Source organism: Planococcus citri, chromosome 3, assembly GCF_950023065.1.
Source record: "Planococcus citri chromosome 3, ihPlaCitr1.1, whole genome shotgun sequence".
In the NCBI taxonomy this organism is placed as follows: Eukaryota; Metazoa; Arthropoda; class Insecta; order Hemiptera; family Pseudococcidae; genus Planococcus; species Planococcus citri.
Window position 1 is genome coordinate 62,965,869 of NC_088679.1, and position 23,331 is coordinate 62,989,199.

General features: G+C 34.0%; 2 protein-coding genes and 1 long non-coding RNA gene across 4 annotated transcripts in view; 2 read left to right on the forward strand and 1 right to left on the reverse strand.

Annotated features, from left to right (window-relative positions):
- Positions 1-23,331, reverse strand: part of ed (echinoid) — a 271,443-nt gene that overhangs the window by 164,032 nt on the left and 84,080 nt on the right. The window lies entirely within an intron of this gene.
- Positions 16,373-17,940, forward strand: LOC135841890 (uncharacterized). Of its 2 annotated transcripts, none has more exons than XM_065359102.1 (4): positions 16,373-16,586; positions 16,659-16,743; positions 16,854-16,922; positions 17,025-17,940. In XM_065359102.1, the coding sequence occupies exons 1-4, from the start codon at positions 16,494-16,496 to the stop codon at positions 17,414-17,416; spliced, it is 639 nt and encodes a 212-aa protein (XP_065215174.1). In that variant the 5' UTR covers positions 16,373-16,493; the 3' UTR covers positions 17,417-17,940. The 2 variants fall into 2 exon arrangements, 1 of the variants encoding a protein (XP_065215174.1); XR_010558015.1 differs by having other exon boundaries at positions 16,382-16,586; positions 16,854-16,934.
- LOC135840730 (uncharacterized) lies at positions 19,520-20,833 on the forward strand. The gene is made up of 4 exons (XR_010557778.1): positions 19,520-19,760; positions 20,110-20,194; positions 20,294-20,377; positions 20,458-20,833. It is a non-coding gene; the product is annotated as an uncharacterized LOC135840730 (long non-coding RNA).

Consider the following 23,331-nt stretch of genomic DNA (forward strand, 5'->3'; position numbering starts at 1 on the left):
AGACGCATAGGCAGCGGAGATTTTCCCCTCCACCCTCTTTCCTGTCTTAGCCCACTTTCCTAAGTGGATAATTTGTGCTTACAACGTGATTTCTATTTGAATTATGTCTATTAATTACAGTACATTGGATATTTCTCCGATCCTGCCGGCCATCGGAAATATCTCTCGTCGAAAAGGAGCTTCCTGTAATACATTTTTGTTGACATTGTCTAGTATTAGGGACACCCGTGAAAGAGGCAGAAAATGCATACAGTGTCATTAGTAAGTAATTACTCTCGATTTATATTAACGTAATATTACTTCATTGCTAATTAATAATTAATAAGCATATACTTATCATTATTATTAAGATTATTCTATTTAGTAACTCGAGTTGTAATATGCAAGCTAGAGCTTGTATCCATTATAAAATAATCTTTCACTTATTTTATATTGACGAACCTTAAAAGTGTATTTTTTCTAGTTTTTCTTTAATACCTACTAATAAATCACATAATTAATACTTCGTCAAATATGTGTATTGATTTGGGACTTTTAAATAACTTTATGAGTAGAGTAGATGGTATTTAATCTGCGCTGCCCAGGAGAAGGTAATTATTCCTTCCCTAAGGAATAATTATTGGCTCAACCACCATAAACAGGAATTAAAAATAATTTCCCTCAATCCCAGTAATTATTTATTTCACTCTTATCAACTTTTTGGCAATTTTTGACATTTTTAGGGGAAAAATGAGTTTTTTAGCAATGAGGTAATTTTTGCAATTCCTGTAGAAAACGTGAGACTTTTTGCAATTTTTCTGCACAATGTTGAAAAATGGATGAGCAAGTTGACAAAATGTTGATTTTTGTTGTTTTCGATTTCTACCAAAAGTGGAAATCAATTTAACTATGCTTCTAGCCTCTAGGGGAAAAAAATGGAGAAATCAATTTCCTATATTTGTCATTACTCAGTGGCACAAAGTGGGGAGCTGATCGAAAATCCATGCTACGTATTTATTCAAGTCATGTGCAATCCATCTTCAATTATGGAGCAATAATATACAGCACTGCTTCAAAGACTGATTTGAATAAACTGAACTCATTGTCAGTGCAAAATCAAGCACTTCAACTCTGCTCTGGAGCTTTTTGTACCAGTCCAATAACTAAACTTTTTGAAGAGACTGGAATACTTCCATTATCACAAAGGAGAGATCAGCTTATGTTAAAGTGGTAAGGTGCACCGGGGCAAGTCAGAATGATTTTTCGCAATTTTAACTTTGACCAGCTGTTACTCCCCTTCTAATGAACCAATATGGATCAAATTTATTATGTAGGTTCCCATAAGGGTTCTTAACCTATGGTAAAAATTTGAGCGCGATTGACACAGTAGTTTTCGCTTTGTGGAATAAAATATAAACTGTCCTGACTTACCCCAATTGGGGGAAGTCAGAACAGGCTAAACTTTGCAGAGGCGTAGATCACAAACTAAGCGTCCTAGAAAAATTGCATGAAAACAAACTTGTAGAGAATTTAATTCTCTTTGAGATTACTCTCATCAGATTTTCACTAGGACGCACGGTTCGTCCGCTATATGCGAAAAACTAAGAAATAGAAAGTCTGTATTTTAGACCAAATTCAAAATAAGTTCAGAACAGCAACAAAATACAATTGAACCAAAGACACCCTCAAGTCACCTTTAGTGGCACTTCGCCAGATATAAACCTCTAGGCGCTAGAGCAAGTTTTCTAACTTACCCCGAATTCCAACTGCCCCCAGTGCACCTTACCTGAAAGTGAAAAATTCTCCTAAACACCCAAATTTTTACAAAATGTTTCACTCTCCACTGGAAGAAAAGTACACTACTTATCACCCCATTGGCTGTTGTTGCAGAGATCTTCTTGCTAGTTTATACATAGATCATGCTGACACAAATGCCATAAAATATCAAGTGCAGCAAATGAAGCTATGTTCTAACATAAAAACTACTACATACAGAAAAAGTAGGAGATAAGAAGTAGTACTAACTAGATTGCAAATTGGACATTCTGCCTACACCCACTCTCCACTTTTCAAAGATAAGAAACTAGAACAATGTGACCCTTGTGGAGTGCAAATCACCATCATGCACTTGATAAATTGCTGTTCCAAATATGAGGAAGACAGAGAGAAGATTTTAAGGGGGCTTACTTATGAAGACATTCATACAGATGATGAAGATATTTGTCAAAAAGTTTTCACCTTCTTAAGACATATCGGAATTTATGACCTTATTTAATGAAACTTTATTTATTCATTTATTTATTTATTTATTATTTATTATTTTCAATGTTATTGGTTTGTGGATTGTTCTTCTTTTTACTTTTGTTATCTTTTTCATTTATTATTTGTTTATTCGCCTACTTATTTAATTGGTATCTGATTGTCTATTGGTGGTTTATACATTTTGCTCTTTTGAGTCACTATATTATTATTATTTATGTAAAAAAATTTTGTAAACAAACTGTGGACGCTAAAAGGCCTAGATTCTAAGGCGTCCTTAAATAAAGATTTATTCAATTCAATTCAATACTTTGGATATTGAATTTCGCTCTCTAAATCTCGTATTTACATTACTTAGCTCATTTATCTCCTCTCTTTTATTTTTTAAAAGCCATTTTTACTGTAAAAATCGAAATTTTTCAAAATTAAAATAGACTACATTTGTGATGCGATCTGGGATAGGGTACCCAAAGTCGGAAAAGTAAATTTCGTGCTACAGCAAAAAACAGTTGAGATATTGAGAAATGTCAATTTTCAGGTTACACTGAAAACTTGTTCTAGACACTGTTGGCTATCATCTAGCATAAAAATCACCTCTGAAAGAAATATTTTTCCCTATTAAATACCCCAACGAAGTTAAAAAAGAAAAGGTACCCAAAGTCGGCGTGTTGTTTCCCCCGCTTGCGCTTCCACTACCATTCCACTTGCTACTACCCAATCGATGTTCTTCTGTTCTTTCCTGTTAGTTATGTCAAATTCACAATAAAATTAGTTGTATACCATTAGAAAATGCCTGTTACATAACTTCCTTGGTGGCTAGGTGCCTGGAGCGCAGACCATCATGCCGAAGGTCGTGGGTTCAAGTCCTTCTCAGGGCAAAAACTTTTTTATAATTTTTTTCACTTATTTCTTTTTAAAGTCGTGAGTTTCTGTAAAATTTTCATTTTTTACGCATTTTAATGTTTTTTTTTTCAAATTTTCTGTACAAAAAATGTGTTTCCCTCAACATGATTCAACAAATAGTCAACAAATGTTGACACAATTTTTAAAATTTGATTGTCTATAATTTTGAAGTATCATATCAAAATTTCAGCCAATTTAGTGCAGTAGAAGTCGAGAAAATAATTTTTTTCAAAATTTTGAAGGAAAAACTTTAAACTTTGATTTTCTCAAAATTTTCTTTTTTAAAGCAGAAACTTCAACTGTTCATTGCTCAGCCGCAAAAAGGGCTAGACTTAATATCTTTTTTTTAAAAAAAAGCTGACATTTTAAGCTTTCAAATGACACAATAAAAACGAAAAAAAAATTTCCGACTTTGGGTACCCTATCCCAGATCGCATCACATTTTTCTGCACCTCTGTGTGAATTTAATTCGACCCCGACCTCATTATTGAATATTTTCGACTCATCTGGTTTCTTTCCTTGTATCCTTCAGTTATTTTCAGTGATACAAAACAAAATTTTGAAATTTTCCTAGATTGTCTAACGAGGAAATCGTTCGCAAAACGAAGATAAAAAAAACACTATCGGAGAATCGAATTAAAAAATTTTTGTACTCATTTTCATCTAAAATATCCACCCATCCAATTTCAATGTCAATAAAATTAAGGTTATAGAAATTCGTATAATTTCAATATCCTCATCATTATGTAAGTATCTTGTTTATAAAGCGTATGTATTTGATACAAAATACTTGAAAAATTTGAAGAAAAAAGCTTATAATATGATTCGACGACTCGACATAGATAATTCCATCAAAGAAACTAGAACATCGGGGAGTGTACAGGGGAAAGGGGAACTAGGAACACAAACCGTACAAAATGTCGAACAGAATCGTCTAATTATGTAGCATTTGTTCTCGCGTTCGTTATACAATTTTTGAACAATAAGTTACAAACTTGGAAATACAAGCAGTAGGAAAAAGGGAAGAGGGGAGGGGATGTAGTTTATGCGGTGGTCGTTTAAAAATACATAATATAATGAAAACGTTTTACGTGCTGATACTGCAAACGCAAAACATCATCGTGGTATTTGTACGTATTTATCGGACAGGGAAATTTATACACAGGGGGGTACAGCGACGACGACGCGACGAAGGGATGAAGAGATAATAAATTTCTATAAAATTGGCATTGTCTCGCTAAATTGAAAAACGCTGGCTCGATATGGCAATTTGCACAATTTTTCACTTGTACGGATAGAATTTTTATATTTTTATTTCATTTTCGTAACCTCTCTCTCTCTCTCACTCTTCCTTGTCACATCTGTTCTGCAGCATTCATATGCGGTGGGAAAGTGTACGAGTAAAAGAGTGTAGGAGGTGTTGTAAAAAAGGGGAAACGACGAAGGGTGGCGGAGAAGTATAGAGAGAAATAAAAACTGAAATATTCCAAACATATATAAATTTTTTACTCGAAAAATATTCCATTTTTTCAGTATATTTTTTTATGTAAACGTGAGAGATGATATAGAGGAAATGTAATTTTGATTCGACGACTACCTATACGATGACAAAACGACGATATTTAAAAACTGTTGATTTGTTAGCCTGGGTGTTATTTTGCTCACGTTTCGAACAGTGTTGCCTTCATCGTCGATGTGTAGACCTATATCTATGGAATGGTTATAGAGATAGATAGATAGGTGTAGGTATATTGGAAATATTTTTATACGAATCTTCCGACAGTGAGAATGTATAAAATACTCATCGTCGTCGCCTTCGTATATAGGTATTCAGAGAGAGACGAAGGTGAAATTTCGCGCTTATACTGCGAAGAATTTACATATTCGAAAATCTCACCGTAATATTAAAGAATGAATGGTGAAAAATTATTCGCCGAAACGGATTTCATTATTATAGGTATATTCATATATGAATATGAGTATGTGTATCGATTGATATGACGTAATGTATTCCTTTAGGTTGTTTTTCTTTTTCATTTTTTGCCATATAAATGTGTATACCATAGCTTTCTGCGTATATAGGCATAAAATACATACATAATATCAAATAGGTATAGAATGCGTACAGCATATAAGACAGATGGACAAGGTGCTATACAAATAAGAGCAGGGATACGAACAGACAGAGGAGGTGTTCTGCGTTCATTTTAAGAATATTAAATTTTTCATATCGCATTACGTTTACTCGCCGAGCGTCGTATTTCATTGTATCGGTGAAATGAATTATCGCCGGAGATTGTGAGACGGGTCGAGGGGGCGAAATTTTCACTTAGACGATTTACAATTATCGAAATGCGCGACGAGAAAATTTATACGTCGTCGTTGTCGTTGCTGTACAAAAGTACGACTATAGTTGGTGATGGTGAATACTTTACCTATCCAAAGTAAGCAAGAAACGTATACGAAATATTTTCAATCATTCGCATCAGCGGATGGGCAGGGGGCCAGGAGGATGGATGGGGCTGCGAGGGTACTTAGTAGAAAATACCCGAGGATTTTGAAATGTCGCTGTCGCTGTGCTGTCGCATCGCCTCCTCTCTTTGGCATCATTTTCCTATATACGAGTACACGAGGTGTTTATGACAACGACGATGAGGTTCATTCGTGGCGTAAAATTATTATAATTCCGCGAAGCTTTCTCTGACTCGAGAAACCGATTGGCTGGTGTTCGACGTAATGGCGCTATTATATTAACGTCAAAGTATATATACGGGAGCTTTTCAATTCGAAATATACATTCATTAGCTGCACGTATATAAGCGATATATACGCGTAATACAGCTGAATACAGAAGGGCTGCAGAGTGCAGGGGGTGGCGAAGGAGAAATAAAAACAAGGGCACGTCAATATTACCTGCCACGATGTACGACATCAAAGTTGTTCATTTTTTTTTTTTTAATAAGGTACCTAGAGCAGCAAAAAGGGCCAACGAATATAGAAGGAAAATGTCGTAAATTAGCGAAAATTATTAATTTAAATGAATATTTAAAATTATTACCCGAGATAAGCTAGCCCTCAAAAAGGGGGACCAGGGGGAGTTTCAAATTCGTATGCAAGAATGCGAAATTAATTCGAAAAAGTGTACGTTTTCGTGCTGCCGACGACCAGCAAACAGAACCCCTGCCCCGCCTTCTCAGTGTTGTTGTTTTTTTTTCGTCGTAGGTTTAATTTCAAACCCCCGAGTACAAGTACAAGAGGTTTTTAAAAAATAATGTCGTATTATAAAAGGGTTGATTTTCTTTTTCATTTTTATATTTTACTACGTATCGTACGTGTATTATTTTTTTTCAGCTTCTTAAAAAAAAAAATAACCAGCACTCGTTGATTACACGAGTGTATATTGTTACCAGAGCTGTATATATAAGAAGCTGAAGGAGGGAACAAGGGGCTGGTATTCAGAATGGCTATGGTTTCGTCATACACACGACATAAATAAATTGTTTATTTACTTTCGATAATAATCTCATAAGGAAAAGGCGACGACTGGCGGAGAAAATATAACGAAAATAGGGAGGTGACTGCGAAAATTCGCTTTTCCTAATCTAGATTTCTCGATCGAGGAAACGACGACGATGGCGACCGCGACACGCCGAAGAAACGGGACAGGGTATGAGAGAAGGGAGGGGAAAAAAAGGCATAACCGAGCCCGAAATTAGATCCGCTGATATCATGTAAACGGCTTTCATAAATTACTACTTTTGTCCACATCGTTAGCCATTATCAATGGTCGTAGATCTTTTAACAAGGTGGACGCATGGACTTCTTCAATTCGCGGCCAATTGCGAGCCGGCTTGTTGAGTGGTGAAGTTGAAACATGCAAAAGCGCGTGTTGCGCCGTTTTTCTAACTCTATAAACACCTTGGTCTATGAACCCTCCCCTACTGCCTGTATGGTTTTGGGTGGATACGAGAAAAGTTGTGTAAATGAATGAATTTAGACCTAATTTGACGTCAGGTAAGGAGGTTTTTGAGCGGTGGTTTAATTCATATTTTGAAATTTAATTTCTCAGGAACCTTCGAACCGATTTTGATGAAATTTAAAATTTCACCACTATAGGCTACCAGCCGGACATTTCGTCATCATCATCATGTTTCAAAAAGTTCAAAGTTTCCAAGTTTATCGAGACACAAAATTTTTTTCAAAATTTCTCAAAACTCATTGCCTAGAAAAAGGCTGAACCGATTTCGATGAAACTTGAAAATTGAAATCTCACAAAGCCTTCAACAATCCTAACGAATCCTTCACAAACAAGTGGATCTGTTTTCAAACGAATTGTATAGGTATATATATATGAATTGATTCAGTTCTCAGTGAATTGTTCGTGAGAGTATTAATTCATTTAAGGGAATCCTGGATGAACGAATTGATTAATTTTTTGAAAGAACCATTCGTGAATGAAATCATCAATTCTTCAATTTATGAATCAATTCGTTCGCGAATGATTCGCCAAAAATTATTCAATTCGTTCGTGAATTATTCACCAAAAATTGAGTAAATGAATCGATTCGTTCGCGAACGAATCAATTGTACGAATCAATTCGTTCACGTATGATTCACCAAAAATTATTCAATTCGTTCGCAAATGATACACTAAAAAATTCAGTGAATGAATCAATTCGTTCGCGAACGAATCACTTATACGAATCAATTCGTTCGCAAATGGTTCACTAAAAAATTCAATTCGTTTGCGAACGAATCACTTGAACGAATCAATTCGTTCGCAAATGGTTCACTAAAAATTCAGTAAATGAATAAATTTGTTCGCGAACGAATCACTTATACGAATCAATTCGTTCGCGAATGATTCACCAAAAATTAAGTAAATGAATCGATTCGTTCGCAAATGGTTCACTAAAAAATTCAATTCGTTTGCGAACGAATCACTTGAAGGAATCAATTCGTTCGCGAATGATTCACCAAAAATTGAGTAAATGAATCGATTCGTTCGCGAACGAATCACTTGTACGAATCAATTCGTTCGCAAATAATTCACTAAAAAATTTAGTAAATGAATAAATTTGTTCGCGAACGAATCACTTATACGAATCAATTCGTTCGCGAATGATTCACCAAAAATTAAGTAAATGAATCGATTCGTTCGCAAATGGTTCACTAAAAAATTCAATTCGTTTGCGAACGAATCACTTGAAGGAATCAATTCGTTCGCGAATGATTCACCAAAAATTGAGTAAATGAATCGATTCGTTCGCGAACGAATCACTTGTACGAATCAATTCGTTCGCAAATAATTCACTAAAAAATTCAGTAAATGAATAAATTTGTTCGCGAACGAATCACTTATACGAATCAATTCGTTCGCGAATGATTCACCAAAAATTAAGTAAATGAATCGATTCGATCACAAATGGTTCACTAAAAAATTCAATTCGTTCGCGAACGAATCACTTGAAGGAATCAATTCGTTCGCGAACGAATCACTTGAAGGAATCAATTCGTTCGCGAATAATTCACCAAAAATTGAGTAAATGAATTGATTAGTTCGCGAACGAACCACTTATACGAATCAATTCGTTCGCGAATGATTCACCAAAAATTATTCAATTCGTTCGCGGACGAATCACTTGAACGAATCAATTCGTTCGCGAATGATTCACCAAAAATTAAGTAAATGAATCGATTTGTTCGCAAATGGTTCACTAAAAAATTCAATTCGTTCGCGAATGATTCATCAAAAATTGAGTAAATGAATTGATTTGTTCGCGAACGAATCACTTATACGAATCAATTCGTTCGCGAGTGATTCACCTAGAGATAAATCAATTTGTTCAATCGCCAATCGGTTGTGAATGATTCGATTCGATTTTAAACAGATCAATTCCTATACAAATGTTTCAAAAAAAGTGACCCAATTTATTCGTAAAAGATTTGTATTCGAAGAAAAGTCGGTCTTGAGTGTTTTTTTTCTTGGGATTGAAATTTTTAAAAAGCTTTAATTGAACCTTCCAAAAATTCAAAAAACAAAAATTTAGATTTTAAAAAAATGAAAAATTGTAATTTCATCTTTTACTTTACTACAAAAACTCACCATTTCATTCAACAAAATCAGAATTTGTCCCTTCCCTCCCCCCCCTTCCCCTTACAAAAAACCGTAAAAAATTTGTATAGTTTTTTTGCTGCGGTTGGCAACGTTGAATTTTGCACTGTTTTTCAAATGACATTTTTACAACTTTAGACGATTTAAAAATCAAATCTATTTTTTTCTTTCATCTGTCAGCTTTTGATTAAATCTCGACTTTTTTTTTTTGCAAATTTCTACACTAGATAGACAGAAACATTGCATGGTTTCTATATCGAAATATTTAACCAATTCTTCAAATGAATACACCACTTTTCGCAATACTTTCCAAAGCACTTCAAAAGTCTTGCAAAACAATCAATTCCATAACATGAACTGGCATAAATCACTTGAAACGGCTGAACCGCCAAAATACCTTTACAGTTCTCTACATCAATCAATTGCGGTGTTGGTGTTTATGAATTCGTTAGCATCAAAGGCAAATCTACGCCACTTTTGCTTCAATTGATATCCAAAGTAGCTTTATTTAATTGGATTATAAAGATACCATTCGCGCACATTCGATAAACCAATGTACCTAAACCTATACTGTGTACACACACGTTGAAGAGAATCTGTTAAATTCCCATTTTCACTTCTTAAAAGATGGTACTCTTGTCGACGTTGATCCCCACACAATAGTACCCAATTCACTCACAGTTCGACGATTTCATGCATATCCGGCAGTCGAGCCGCAGCTTGCACTGGCAATAGTAGGTACTCGTATACATATAAGCGAGCCATTCGAATTCGATAAATCTTAAGTCACATAGTCCTCGGGTATTTCTTTCCACTTACCTAGAACAGACAACAAAAGATAGTAAATTAAAACACAGTCGTATATTTTGCCATGTTTAGAATGATTCATAAAATCCTACTGAAGTAGGCGCCCGAAATACAATAAAACTTAAGTATGGATCGTATAAAGCACCCGATCCTACTCGAACTTTCACCCGGCATCGTAACCCATCCTTAAATACGCCATAAATATTAGTTATCGACACCGAATAGATTTTTTTCGTTTTCGTTTTCGCCCTACACGTCGTATTATGTTAATGGGGCAAGGCTACACGTTATAAATTACTCAGGGGCGTGGGTTTACATTGTCATATAACAAAAGTGCCAAAAAGAAAAAAAAGAGAATATTAACCGCCGAATCAACATACTACGTACGTCTACGTGCATTTTCACGTATTAATATTTCAAAATGGATTTCGCTGATCGCTCAGGTTAATAAGTTTTTTTTTGCAATAGGATGCAACGCAGTTTACGTTTCGGTGCTATATAACTTACGCGTTAGTTAAGCTATAGCCCTGGCAATTCGAGTATTTGCCATTTGGGTGCAAAATTACTCCATTACGGAGTGAAAAAATCTCTATAAAAAGGGGGTATTTACAGAAATCGATACAATAACGGCTTTTTCGCGCTCCAAATGCATTACAACATTATTTACCACCGCAACTGTTGATTTATCAATTGGCAGGCCGTTTTCAAAAGGGCAAATAGATTAGACAAAGGGTCCCCCTATATAATGGTAAGCATGGATATCGGTAAAATCAACTCAGCACTTCCCCAAACATGTCGCCAACACTAATCATTTCGCGTCTGTGGAAATTCATCGACGATTATCTGCCATAAAGCAACTCAAAGATATACAAACGTATGTTGCAGGAGTGAAAACCAAGAGTAGAAGAAACTTTACCCTCGTATAGCACATTAAAATGGCCAGCTTCGCAATACACGCAGCAGTTCGGAAAATGGAATGAACGAGTGGTAATAACTTTTGTGAAAACGAATTCAGAGAGTTGATTCAAACAGTTTTTGTATAGGAACAAATCAGGAATTTTCAAAATATGACTGGAGGCTCCAGTATGGCTTAAAGTCACCTCCAATCAACTGAGCATGTTAAAAATCAGGGTATAACGTTAATTTTAGCTTTTCAACTCGATTGGGTACAATTTTATGGAAATTTCAACATTGCAAAAGCCACTGGAGGCTCCAAGTCTACCCAAAACGGTTCGAAAGCGTGTTTAATCGATCCAGGAGGTCGTAAATAGGATCCATATCAGATTTCAGCTTTCTAGCTTAATTTGCCAAAATTTTGAATTTTTTCCCATTTTTGACCCTTTATCCAAATTTCAAAAATTCTCCAAAAAATGAAAAATACACTTTAGTGCCCGAAATATTGACTTGTGATGTATTTTTGCGTGCTCATTTGATTTACCTACTCGTAGTTTCGACTGGTTTTAAAATTTTCTGCCTGTTGAGACTTCATCTCGTCAATTTATCAATTCTTTTCATTTTTTTTTTTTTTTTTGCAGAAAATGACTGAAATTTTTTTAAAAAAGAGGATTTTTTGGAAGATGACAAAATCAGTGTTACCGCTTTCAAAACCCCAAAAAATACAATTAAAAAGAATAAAAGTATGAAGTCAGCGAGTTGAAAATTTAAAACAATTCTCACGATCAGTTATAGGTCTTGAGGTATGGAATAAAATATCAAAAAATTGCAATGGAATTTTTATTGCCATTTTCAGCTAGAATAGACCTACTGTTAAAAATTTAAAAAAAATTGTTTTACTCATTTTAAAAATACATATTTTCATAATTTATTTTGACAGAAAAGTGAAAAAAAAATTCCCCAGCCAACTAATGGAACAAAAATATACAGCAACTCGTGATTTTCCACGCAGTGATAGCAAAAATTCGTGAATTATCAATATTTTCAATACATTTGTGCTCGATAAGACAATTACGAGTACAACAACGATCACCGAAGTCATTAGCTGTTAAAAAAAATAATTGAATAAACTCTTCTCAATTTTTATTGGGAAATCGTCAGTTTTGTAAACCCTTACCCTCTTACTTTTCCAAATAATTTAAATTTCTATAATGTCGTAAATCTCAGCAAAAAAATTCCCTTTCTTTCAAGACCCCAAAGCTATTTTCCACCCCAAAAAATTGAATAAAATGAAAAAATTAATGAAAAAATAAATGAACCGACAAAGAAAAGAGGCAGGCGTCTCCACGAGCAGAAAATTTTTGGAACCAGACAAAGCTAGAAGAGATTATGCAAAAATGCATCTCCGGACAACATTTCAGGTGCAAGTGCTTTTATCGATTTTGAAGAATTTTTAAAAATCAAAACTGGGCCAAAAATGAGAAAAAAATCAAAATTTTACCAAATTCATCAAACAAGCCAAAATATGGTGGGTACCCCACTTTTGACCTCCAGAATTCTGGAGCCTTCGGCAGATTTTTAAGAATTGAAATTTCCACAAAATTTTCTCAAATGAAGTTGGAAAGTCAAAATTTATTGAAAGTGATTTCAAATCGTTCTGGAGCCTTCACTCGCATTCTGGAAGTTCCAGATTTTCAAAAAGTCAAGTGCTAAGTTCGTTTCGACAGACTTGAATGACAGCTGTATTTTTCAACTTTTTCGTCAAACGACATGGGCACAGTGAATTTTTCAAATTTTAAATTTATGAAATCGCTGGAGAAAGAGAAACACACGATCTTGAACTGGCAGATTCCAATTTAGAAAAACTGATCTGCATAAATCGGTCAAATGAGTTACCAATAAACACCATTCGTGTTTATACGTACTTTTTTCTAAACTTTTCAAGAAATTTCAATTTCGAAAATCTACTTGAGGCTTCGTGTAAAGTTAAGTTCAAGGTGGCATCCTCGCAGGAAAATAACACGAAAATTTTAAACTCGCTGAATTGAATCCCCATACAACATGTAGAAGAACCAACTCGACAAATTTACCTGCACTTCATCTCCTATCCACAAGACAGACGTGCTTCTTGGCGAATTTCCTTTCACTATACGATGCATTGTGGTCTGCAGAACTAGATACCAGAATAAAGGTTACAAAAGGGTGAATTTTTTTTTGGCCCAAGAAGTATCTAACTATCTCTTACGTAGGTATACCTACTCGAATTAATTGGAAAAGTTGGCGTAAAATTTACGCTACTGAAATTAGAAACAAATTAACGCACTTTTCAAAAGAAGGGAAACAAATTCCGCCGAATGGTTCGCATTACAATGATGCGTCGAATCAGTCCGCTCTTTTGAATGCGAAGAGGAGAAAACTACACCGTAAAAAGTTATCGGATGAAAAAAGGGTGCCGGGTGGCAGCATTGGCGGCGGTGTTAAAAAATGATAATTTATTTGATACATACTTACTTATAGTAGGTATACTGCAGAAAGAGTACAGTAGGTAAAGTTTTCGGTGTTTTTTGGAATCGATAAAAGGAATACTTTTTATGGAGTTTAAATTGAGCATCAAAGTTATATCAGAATAGGAGAGGGAAAAAAAAGGTCACCATGTATACGCAAGACTATACATCGAGAAAGGCAGGAAGTATGGTGAAAAAGGCTGAAATATTTTTTAAGGGTTATATAATGACTTTTACTCGTTGATTATAGTATGTGCTGTGTGTGTTTTTTTAGTTAAACAAGTATAAAGGCGAAAAAAAATCCCTCTTTTGAACGAGCAAAAAACTTACACGAGGACGTAAATTTGAGTTTAAAAAAATAAACGTAAAATACCTTGATTAAAACAGCGTTAAAGTTAAGTTTTTTTTTTCACTAAGCAAAACCCAGGCGAAAGTTGTGAGATGTAAATCTGTTTATTGGAAAATGATGACAATCGGGAAGCATTTCGAGTTTCGACAGAGGTTTTAACGTGGTCGAGCACACGAGTCATCTTGGAAGCGTTTTTGGCGCCGTTTTATCCATCATTTAAGTATTTTTTTTCTCTCCCTGCCTTAGGATTTTTATGGATATTTACGTTTTATTTTGCTGCCGTAATAAACGTAAGAGGGTTTGCCCTTGCAATACGTTTCACTTGTATTATGTATTTGTTTTTAAATAATGTCGCTTCAATTGTGTTATTGATGGTGATTGAAGCAAAAGGAGCATCAAATAGGAGGGGGCCAAGTTTGAAAATGGGTTTAATTGTTGTACGAAATATCAAAATACATGTTATTAAGCCTGCTGAACACGAATGTGATATCATTTTGGCGATTTAAGCAAAAAGGGCCTCGAAGAAAGAAAGGGCCAAATTTCAAAATGGTCTTAAGCCTGGTACACACGATCCAATATATAAAATTTATCAAAATATATTATATTTGATTGCATGGAAAGTCAAATATATTAGATCATGTAAACGCTCTGATAATCTAAGTTTTTTTTTTCAAATTTTCAACGTTTTGTTGATCGATGACACCAATTCTGAACATAGAAATTATTTATATTTTCAGAATTATTTTCAGAGTTTTGTCTATGGTGTCTCCGATCAACAAAACGTTAAAAATTTGAGAAAGACATCATCAGAGCGTCCACACAACCGAATATGTTTGGGGTCATTCCATGCCAAATCGGCGGATTTTTGCACGAGGGGTCTTCGATTTTTTTCAAAATCAGATCATTTGTAGAGGTCATCAAACGATGACGAATGACGCAAACCGGACATTTTTTCGATTTTTTTTGACGGAGCTGTGGCGCTTCAAAGTTCTCCAAAATGGCCGAAAATGGAAAATTTCAGTTGCAAATTGCTCCGGTTGTACGTGGTATAGAATTTTGAACTTTTTTTCAAATTGTAGTACTTTGAGAGGGTAATCGACGAGTGATGTCAAAATCAGTGTTGCCACTTTCAAAAACCTAAAAAAATCGATTTTAAAACTTATAATTTAAATATAACCACGATCTCGGCGAGTAAAAATTCTGAAAAAATTCTCAGTTTTAGTCCTTTTTATGTAGAATAACATATCAAAAAATTAGACTGGCATCTTTCTTCATTTTCGAGAAAAAAAAATTACAAGTTTTACAATTGCTGCAAAAGTACCATCCAAAACCTAAAAAATGAAAATTTTTGCATTTTTGAAATATTTTACCAATGTGTAGACGATAATGTGAAAAAAATCCCCCTCCCCCCATTTGTCAACGAATTGACATTTTTCGTGCTATAAATTTTCATTTCAAGAGTGAAATTAATGCATTTTTCGTCAATTTGTCGACAAATTGGAGGGAGGGGGATTTTTTTCACATTATCGTCTACACATTGGTAAAATATTTCAAAAATGCAAAAATTTTCATTTTTTAGGTTTCGGATGGTACTTTTGCAGCAATTGTAAAACTTGTAATTTTTTTTTCTCGAAAATGAAGAAAGATGCCAGTCTAATTTTTTGATATGTTATTCTACATAAAAAGGACTAAAACTGAGAATTTTTTCAGAATTTTTACTCGCCGAGATCGTGGTTATATTTAAATTATAAGTTTTAAAATCGATTTTTTTAGGTTTTTGAAAGTGGCAACACTGATTTTGACATCACTCGTCGATTACCCTCTCAAAGTACTACAATTTGAAAAAAAGTTCAAAATTCTATACCACGTACAACCGGAGCAATTTGCAACTGAAATTTTCCATTTTCGGCCATTTTGGAGAACTTTGAAGCGCCACAGCTCCGTCAAAAAAAATTGAAAAAATGTCCGGTTCGCGTCATTCGTCATCGTTTGATGACCTCTACAAATGATCTGATTTTGAAAAAAATCGAAGACCCCTCGTGCAAAAATCCGCCGATTTGGCATGGAATGACCCTTGATTAAATTCAATTTGATTTGACAAATCGAGTTTGTCAAATATATTGGATCATGTGTACGCTCCTTTAATTATTGCACGAAATTCAAAATATGTAGATGTTTTTGAGCCCCTTGAGCACGAATTTGATATAATTTTTGGCGATTATGCAGAATGAGCCTGGACGAGGAGAGGCCAAATTTTAAAACGGGTCCAATTGTTGTGCAACGTATCGAAATAATATGTTTTCGAGTCTCCTAAGCACGAATTTGATATCAATTTTACAGCAAAATGAACCCAAAGAGGAGGATGCCAATTTTTAAAAATGAGCCCAATTGTTGTGAAATAATTGATTTCTTTGAATAAATTTAAAGAAGTAATGAGCTGAAGTGGTATTTTCATATTATAGTCCACGTGCGGATTAAAATTAATGATAAAATCTGCCTTAGAATGGAATGCTGGGCATTTTCATAATCGTAGCGACTGAATATTCTGTATCTTATCGGTTTTGATAAAAGTGGCGAAATTTGCCCGCTTCAAACTACTTACAAGTCGCAGAATTGAAGTTTGATCCATCAATTGTAATCGGCTTTTTAAAACATCAGTGTAAAATAATACCATCGCGTTATAATGAAATTGTTTAAAAGTTTTCTCAGTATTTCCATTTTTTTCGTAATTTTTTTAAAATGTGCACGTATGACGATCTATGACGATGAGGAAGAGGTAATTGTTATAAAAATGTTTTAGACGATTATTTTATAATTTTACAGTTTTATAATTTTAATTTTACTTCAGCTACCGACTGATGTCAAAGAACTGCAACAAATAATTCGGAAACAATCAGAAGACATTAAATATTTGAACGAAGTTGTACTAGGAGGTAAAGTTTCTTGTTTTTCAATTACAAAAATCGAATTACATACATTTTAATCAAGTAGGTATAGATAAATCACTTTCCTATTTTTATGAAATTTACTCTTTTTTTTTTAGAAATTCCAGTACCTCATCGACGAACAGTGTTTAATAAAATGAAGGAAATGGATAATATGACTGAAGAGGGTAAGATCTAGGGTATGTGATTCAGTCTTGCGACCGACGTATTTGCATGTGCGTCTATGAAAGACGTACCTAATGAATGCGTTCAAAATTACAATTTTTCAGAATTCAACAACAGAAGTACTGGAGTTGAAGTGGAGCAAATTCGATACATGTATTTTCCGAATACCAAAAATCAAGGATCTACTTTTAAATTTCCTCATCCGTTCTATGTCATTTCCAAATCTGGGCATCTTCTGGCCGGCATTCCGATTTCTAAGCAACCGAACTTAACAGAAAGATATATTTCTGTCAAACTCAACGTAGCTGACTACAGGAGTTTCCTGTTACTATCCCAGTTAGTACAAATTGATGAACGTCGGGATTTAACTGTTGGAACTCTCCCGATATTTGAAATTCCCACTGAAAAAGAATATGTCGATTTCAAAATAAACGAATTTTATGCCGGATATAATTGGTACGGTACGCTACAAAACGTATCCAAATTTTACACTTAATTTTCGCTTCGTTTCGAAGTACATACTTTATAAGTATTCAAAATAGAGTGAAAATTAAATGTAAATGTGAGATATATTTCACCAAAATATATCTTACATTTATACATTTAATTTTCACTCTATTTTGAATACGTATAAAGTATGTACTTCGAAACAAAGCGAAAATTAAATAGTGTAAAATTGGGATAGGGTACATTCATAGCTAGCTTAAAATTAATTTATTTTATAGTCCAAGTATTATTTTTCCGTCCATATTTTATTGGGATTCCAGCGAGTAAGTGACCATAAAGGGTATTTATATAAATAGGTTAGAGCCGAATGAAAATATGTACCTTCATCCACTATCCTCGAAGATTTGTCATTTATTGGAAATTCTGCCGAAGAATCGTTGTGTCGAAATGATTTCTGAATTGAGATTTCTTAAATTTAGGACATTGATATCGTTTGTTGTTATTATGCGTCTTTGTGTTATTGATTAATATTTTTTACTGCGTGTTTCTTATGTAAGTATTTTAATAAAATAATTGAGTTTTTTTAGAACTAGTTGACTTGGTTTAATTAACACATATATTTAAATTGTGCTCTCTCACGTCCTCGGGAGGTGAGGAGGGTGATTCGTATCCAAAATGAAGAAGAAAATCGTATTCGGTGCCCATGAAAACGTGACAAACGGCAGTTTAAATGGCATTTTCTGGTATTTTGAAAGTCACATGGAGAGAGGAAGACGAAGATTCAAAGAGGTTGGATCGAAAAACCAGGCCAATATTTGAATTCGACGTTTTGAAATTAATTGTAGTTGATATGCCACTCCCTCTTTAATTTTTTTTTCAGAATGTGATAAAAAGTAGGGGTTTCTGTATCGTAAGGGAGAGAGGAGGTCGAGATTCAATCTGAAAAATAGGTTGTTAACGAGAAGCCCAAAAACTGACAAGATATTCGAACTTGAAGCCCCCGAAAACCAAGATAACGCAGCATTGAACGATTATTTCCAATATTTTGACCACATTTCGGGGAAATGAAGGAGGAGAGCAGGAGGGTTGAGAGGAGTCAAATTGCAAAAGAAATCAATATTTGAACTAAACGTCTTGAAATCACCAATAAACGACATTCCACTACTACATTTTCAATTTTTTTGTGAGAGGGGAGGTGAGAGATTTTGATCAAAATTGGGAGCTCTTTTGCCTCAAGAATGGCTGTGAGCTCAAATAAAAATTAGCGTGTTACGAAGGGAATAAAAAAATTTCAGCATGATCATTTCCACCACGAAAATCAATTTTTTGGAAAAAAAAGAAGATGTTTGTCTGATTAGTTTTTCTCTCAATCCCTCGCATTTTTTTAAATATGAGCTGGAAAAATTCTGAAGGTCGAAATGAATCGAAAAAAATCACTCAGAAATTCGACCTTAGCAACCTTACTTCAGTAGAAATCGACATGTCAAACCACAATTTCATAATTTTTGAGCTTTTTTCAAAATATAAGGGGAGGAGTTGGAGGAACACTGAGGAATCTCATCGGTTTTGTGTAAGTATTTTTTTTCAACATTGTTCGTCGATGACGTATTGGAACTTCTAAAAAAAGTAAATTTCATAAAAATAGGTAAGTGATTTATCTACTTGATTAAAATAATACGATCTTTGTATGTAAGTAATTGAAAAACAAGAAGATTTACCTCCTAGTACATACAACTTTGTTCAAATATTTTAATGTATTCTGATTGTTTTCGAATTATGTATTTGTTTCGGTTTTTCGACATCTGTCAGTAACTAAAGTAAAATTAAAATTGTTTCATTACAATTTTAAAATTCAATAGGGGTTTTGTTACACCTTCACCTGCACTTTTTTTTCGAACGATACCTTACTAAAGTAGTAAACAAACGTACATTTTAAAAAAATTATCAAAAAAATAAAAATGGGGTACTAAGAAAACTTTTACGGTCTATTTCTTTGAATAAATTCAAAAAAAGGTAATGAGCTGAAGAAGTATTTCATATCGTTAATTTTTTGATAATTTTTGATTAGGATCGCAATGTTCGTCCCCTCGTCCATATGCTGATCAAAATTAATGATAAAATCGGCCTTAGAATGGAATGCTAAGTATTTTCATAATCATAGCGATTGAATCTTCTGTATCTTACCTATCTGTTTTATCGATAAAAGTGGCGAAATTTGTCCGCTTCTAACCACTTATAAGTCGAAGAATTGAAGTTTGATCCATCAAGTAACAAGCTTTTTAAAACATTTGTGTAAAATAATGAAATTGTTCAAAAGTTTTCTCAGTATTTACACTTTTTTCGTAATTTTTTCAAAATGTGTATGTATGACGAGCTATGACGATGAGGAAGAGGTAATTGTTATTAAAATGTTTTAGACGATTTATAATTTTACAGTTTTATTACCTACGTAGGTCTAGGTATCTACCATTTTGAAATGGAATTCATTTTATTATTGAGATGAAAATAATCTGCTGAAGATTTAATTGAAATTTTCAATTTTTCAAAAGTTTTGTTAAAATCTTGAAGCGAATCTACTAACTGAAGTATTTTTGATGATTATGGAATAAGTAGATATCTGTCTTCTTCTTTTTTCGCAAATATGTATCCTTCGGGGAAAAAATGCAGGTGAAGGTGTAACAAAAATACCTAAGTTAGTGAATTTTAAAATTGTATAATGAAACAATTTTAATTTTACCTTAGCTACCGAATGATGTCGAAAAACTGCAACAAATGGTTAAATCTTTGAAGGAAGACTATGAATATTTGAAGGAAGTTATGCTAGGAGGTAACACTTCTTGTTTTTCAATTAAAAAAATCGAATTATTTTAATCAAGTAGATACCTAAATCACGTACCTATATTTTTATGAAATTTACTTTTTTTAGAAGTTCCAATGCGTCATCGACGAACAATGTTGAAAAAAAATGAATGAATTGGATCAAATGACCGAAGAGTGTAAGATCTATAGGGTATGTGAGTCAGTCTTACGATGTATTTGCATGCGTCTATCAAAAACGTAACTAATGCGTTCAAAATTACAATTTTTCAGAATTCAACAACAAGAGTCCTGGAGTTGAAGTAGAATAAATTAGATGCATGTATTTTCCGAACATTAAAAATCAAGGATCCGCTTTTAAATTTCCTCATCCGTAGCATATCATTTACATGGATGATCACTGGTCACCTATAGGTATACTTGCTGGAATTCCAATCTCTAAACAACCGAACCTACCCGAAAAATATATTTCAGTCAAGCTCAACGTATCTGAGTACCTGCAGGAGTTTCCTGTTTCTATCCCAAATTAACACAAACTTAGGAACGTCGAGATGTTATTTTTGGAAGACCCACTGAAATTTAAAATGCGGATGGAAAAAGAATACGTGGATTACAAAATAAACGAATTTTATTCCGGCTATAATTGATACGAAAAACTACAAAATTTTTGTAGTTTTTCGTATCAATTATACCCGGAATAAAATTCGTTTATTTTGTAATCCACATACTTATTCTTTTTCCGTCCATATTTTATTGGGATTCCAGCAAGTAAATAACCGTAGGTATTTATATAAATAGATTAGAGTCGAATGAAAATACCTATGTCGATCGTTTGTTGTCATTGTGCGTCTTTGTGTTATTGATTAATATTTTTTCAAAAAAATAATTGAGTTTTTCTGGAACTATCCAGTTGACTTTGTTTCATTTATATTCAAATTGTGCTCTCTTATCTCCTCAGGAGGAGAGGAGGGTGTTCACCTGTTACATTATCTACCAAAATAATATCAAATTTGTGAGTAGAAAGTTCAAACACATACATATGTCGATATGTAACTCAATCCCCCTTCTATCCATCTATCCTCCATTTAAATAAAAGTTTGAAGGCATATTCGTTTTTTAGAGTCGGCTCCTCAAAGCCTCCTCAATTCTTATTTCGGAAAATGTTAACGAATTAGTTTCACTTTTTGAAAAATTATCCTCAAAATTCAAATTTAGGAGGTACAACATTTTTTTTGTGTCATATTCTCCGTGTGAAGATTACAAAATTTTTCAAGTCTCCCCCCCCCCCCCCCTCTTCCAAGATATTTTTCGTGTTTTCGTCAAAAACGACTTCTAACAGATTTGAATTCAGGAAAAGAAAACAAAGATCTCTTGGTACTTACCGAAACGGTAAGTTTGAAAATTTCGAACTTTGCCTCCCCTCAGGACGTAAATTTGAGTAAAAAAAATAGACGTAAAATACCTTGATTAAAACCAAGCAAACCTAGGCGAAAGTTGAGATGTAAATCTGTTTATTGGAAAATGATGACAATCTGGAAAGCATTTCGAGTTACGTCAGAGGTTTTAACGTGGTCGAGCACACAAGTCATCTTGGAAGCGTTTTTGGCGCCGTTTTATCCATCATTTAAGTATTTTTTTCTCTCCCTTCCTTAGCATTTTTATAGATATTTACGTTTTATTTTGCTGCCGTAATAAACGTAAGAGGGTTTACCCCTTACCGTCTGATTTTCTCGTATTTTGTTGTTGTTTTCAAAAGCATAGACACTAGACAGGGTAGGACAGACAATCCGATTGGTGGAATAGGATTTTTTGAAGGTTTCTTATATGTAAGTATGTAATACGTGTGAGCGATTTTTCCCTCTTTTGCGAGAGCTTTTATAGGCCAGGAAAGGGAGAGAGAGAGAGAGGGTGACTCCTGAGTATGGGTTCGGGTATGGTATATATTTTATCGTTTACGTTGTCCATTTATATCGTCGTGTCTCTTTCTCTATCCCCCATTTTCATTTTAATTTCTTCGCTATTGTTATAGCGTTATTTATTCTCGCTTGAATTCTAATCCATGTGTTTTTGCTTTTTGTCTTTTAATGCTGCCCTCATGCTGATTTATATAGCTTGGGGTTATGATAGCTTTTTTATATTTCGTCGTCGTCGTCGTCTATTCTTCTCCATCATAATATTACGTATGGTGTAATGCAATCTAAATGTATAAGTTATAAGATGCACGAGCAACACACCAAGAAGCCGACGACGAGTCGATGATGATGATGACGACGACGACATAGTCTCAAATAATTTTCCGGCCTGTGACGAAAAAGGCGGACAATGTGATAAAGTTTTCTTCTCGCAGGAACGCCCCAATAAAGTTGGTAATTATAACGAATGACGCTTTTTTTCTCCTTTTTTTGATTTACAATAAAAGAAATTAAATGGAACATTGCAACCTTATAATATATTATTAAGCTCGCGGTATAGTCACATAGAATAAGACGACGAGAATCCATGTTTGTGTATTTTACTTTGCTTCCAGCTACGGTTTTTTTTCTTTCTTTCTCTTTCTCTTCCTCTCTAATATACTGGACTAGTTGGCTATACAAGTAGGAGAGTGAGAGAGAGAGAAGGAGAATGGTAAATTGAAACACATAAAGGAAAATATAAACGAGTTTAATATTTTCTCAGTATTGTTTGTAAATTCAATTTCACATAAAGTTGATATAGTTTGATATATTTTTAACGGTGGCATTTTATTTCTCGGCTGCGTGAACTGACGTTAAAATAATCCAACGGATTTCCTCGCCACCGCCATCAACAACGGATTCGCCAGAGTTGTGTATTCGGTGTTATTTTTTCCCTATATACATGTTGGATACCCGCCGTGGTTTCATTCAATGGGTACTTTTTTTTTTACACGAATGAGGCAAAAAAAAAAGAAAAAAAGAAATAGAGTAATACGGATATATTGTGCAGTAAATGTACAATTGTACATAAACAAACAAGCAGGGCCGGAATTGTACGAGTAATTTGAACGAAGATGAGATTCAGCTTTAGACTCAAATTTCAGCTAATGAATTCTTATAATTTTAGAATATTATAGGCAATACGAAAAATAAAAGACCGGTTTATCGCGTTCTCAAGGTGGAGAAGAAGGGA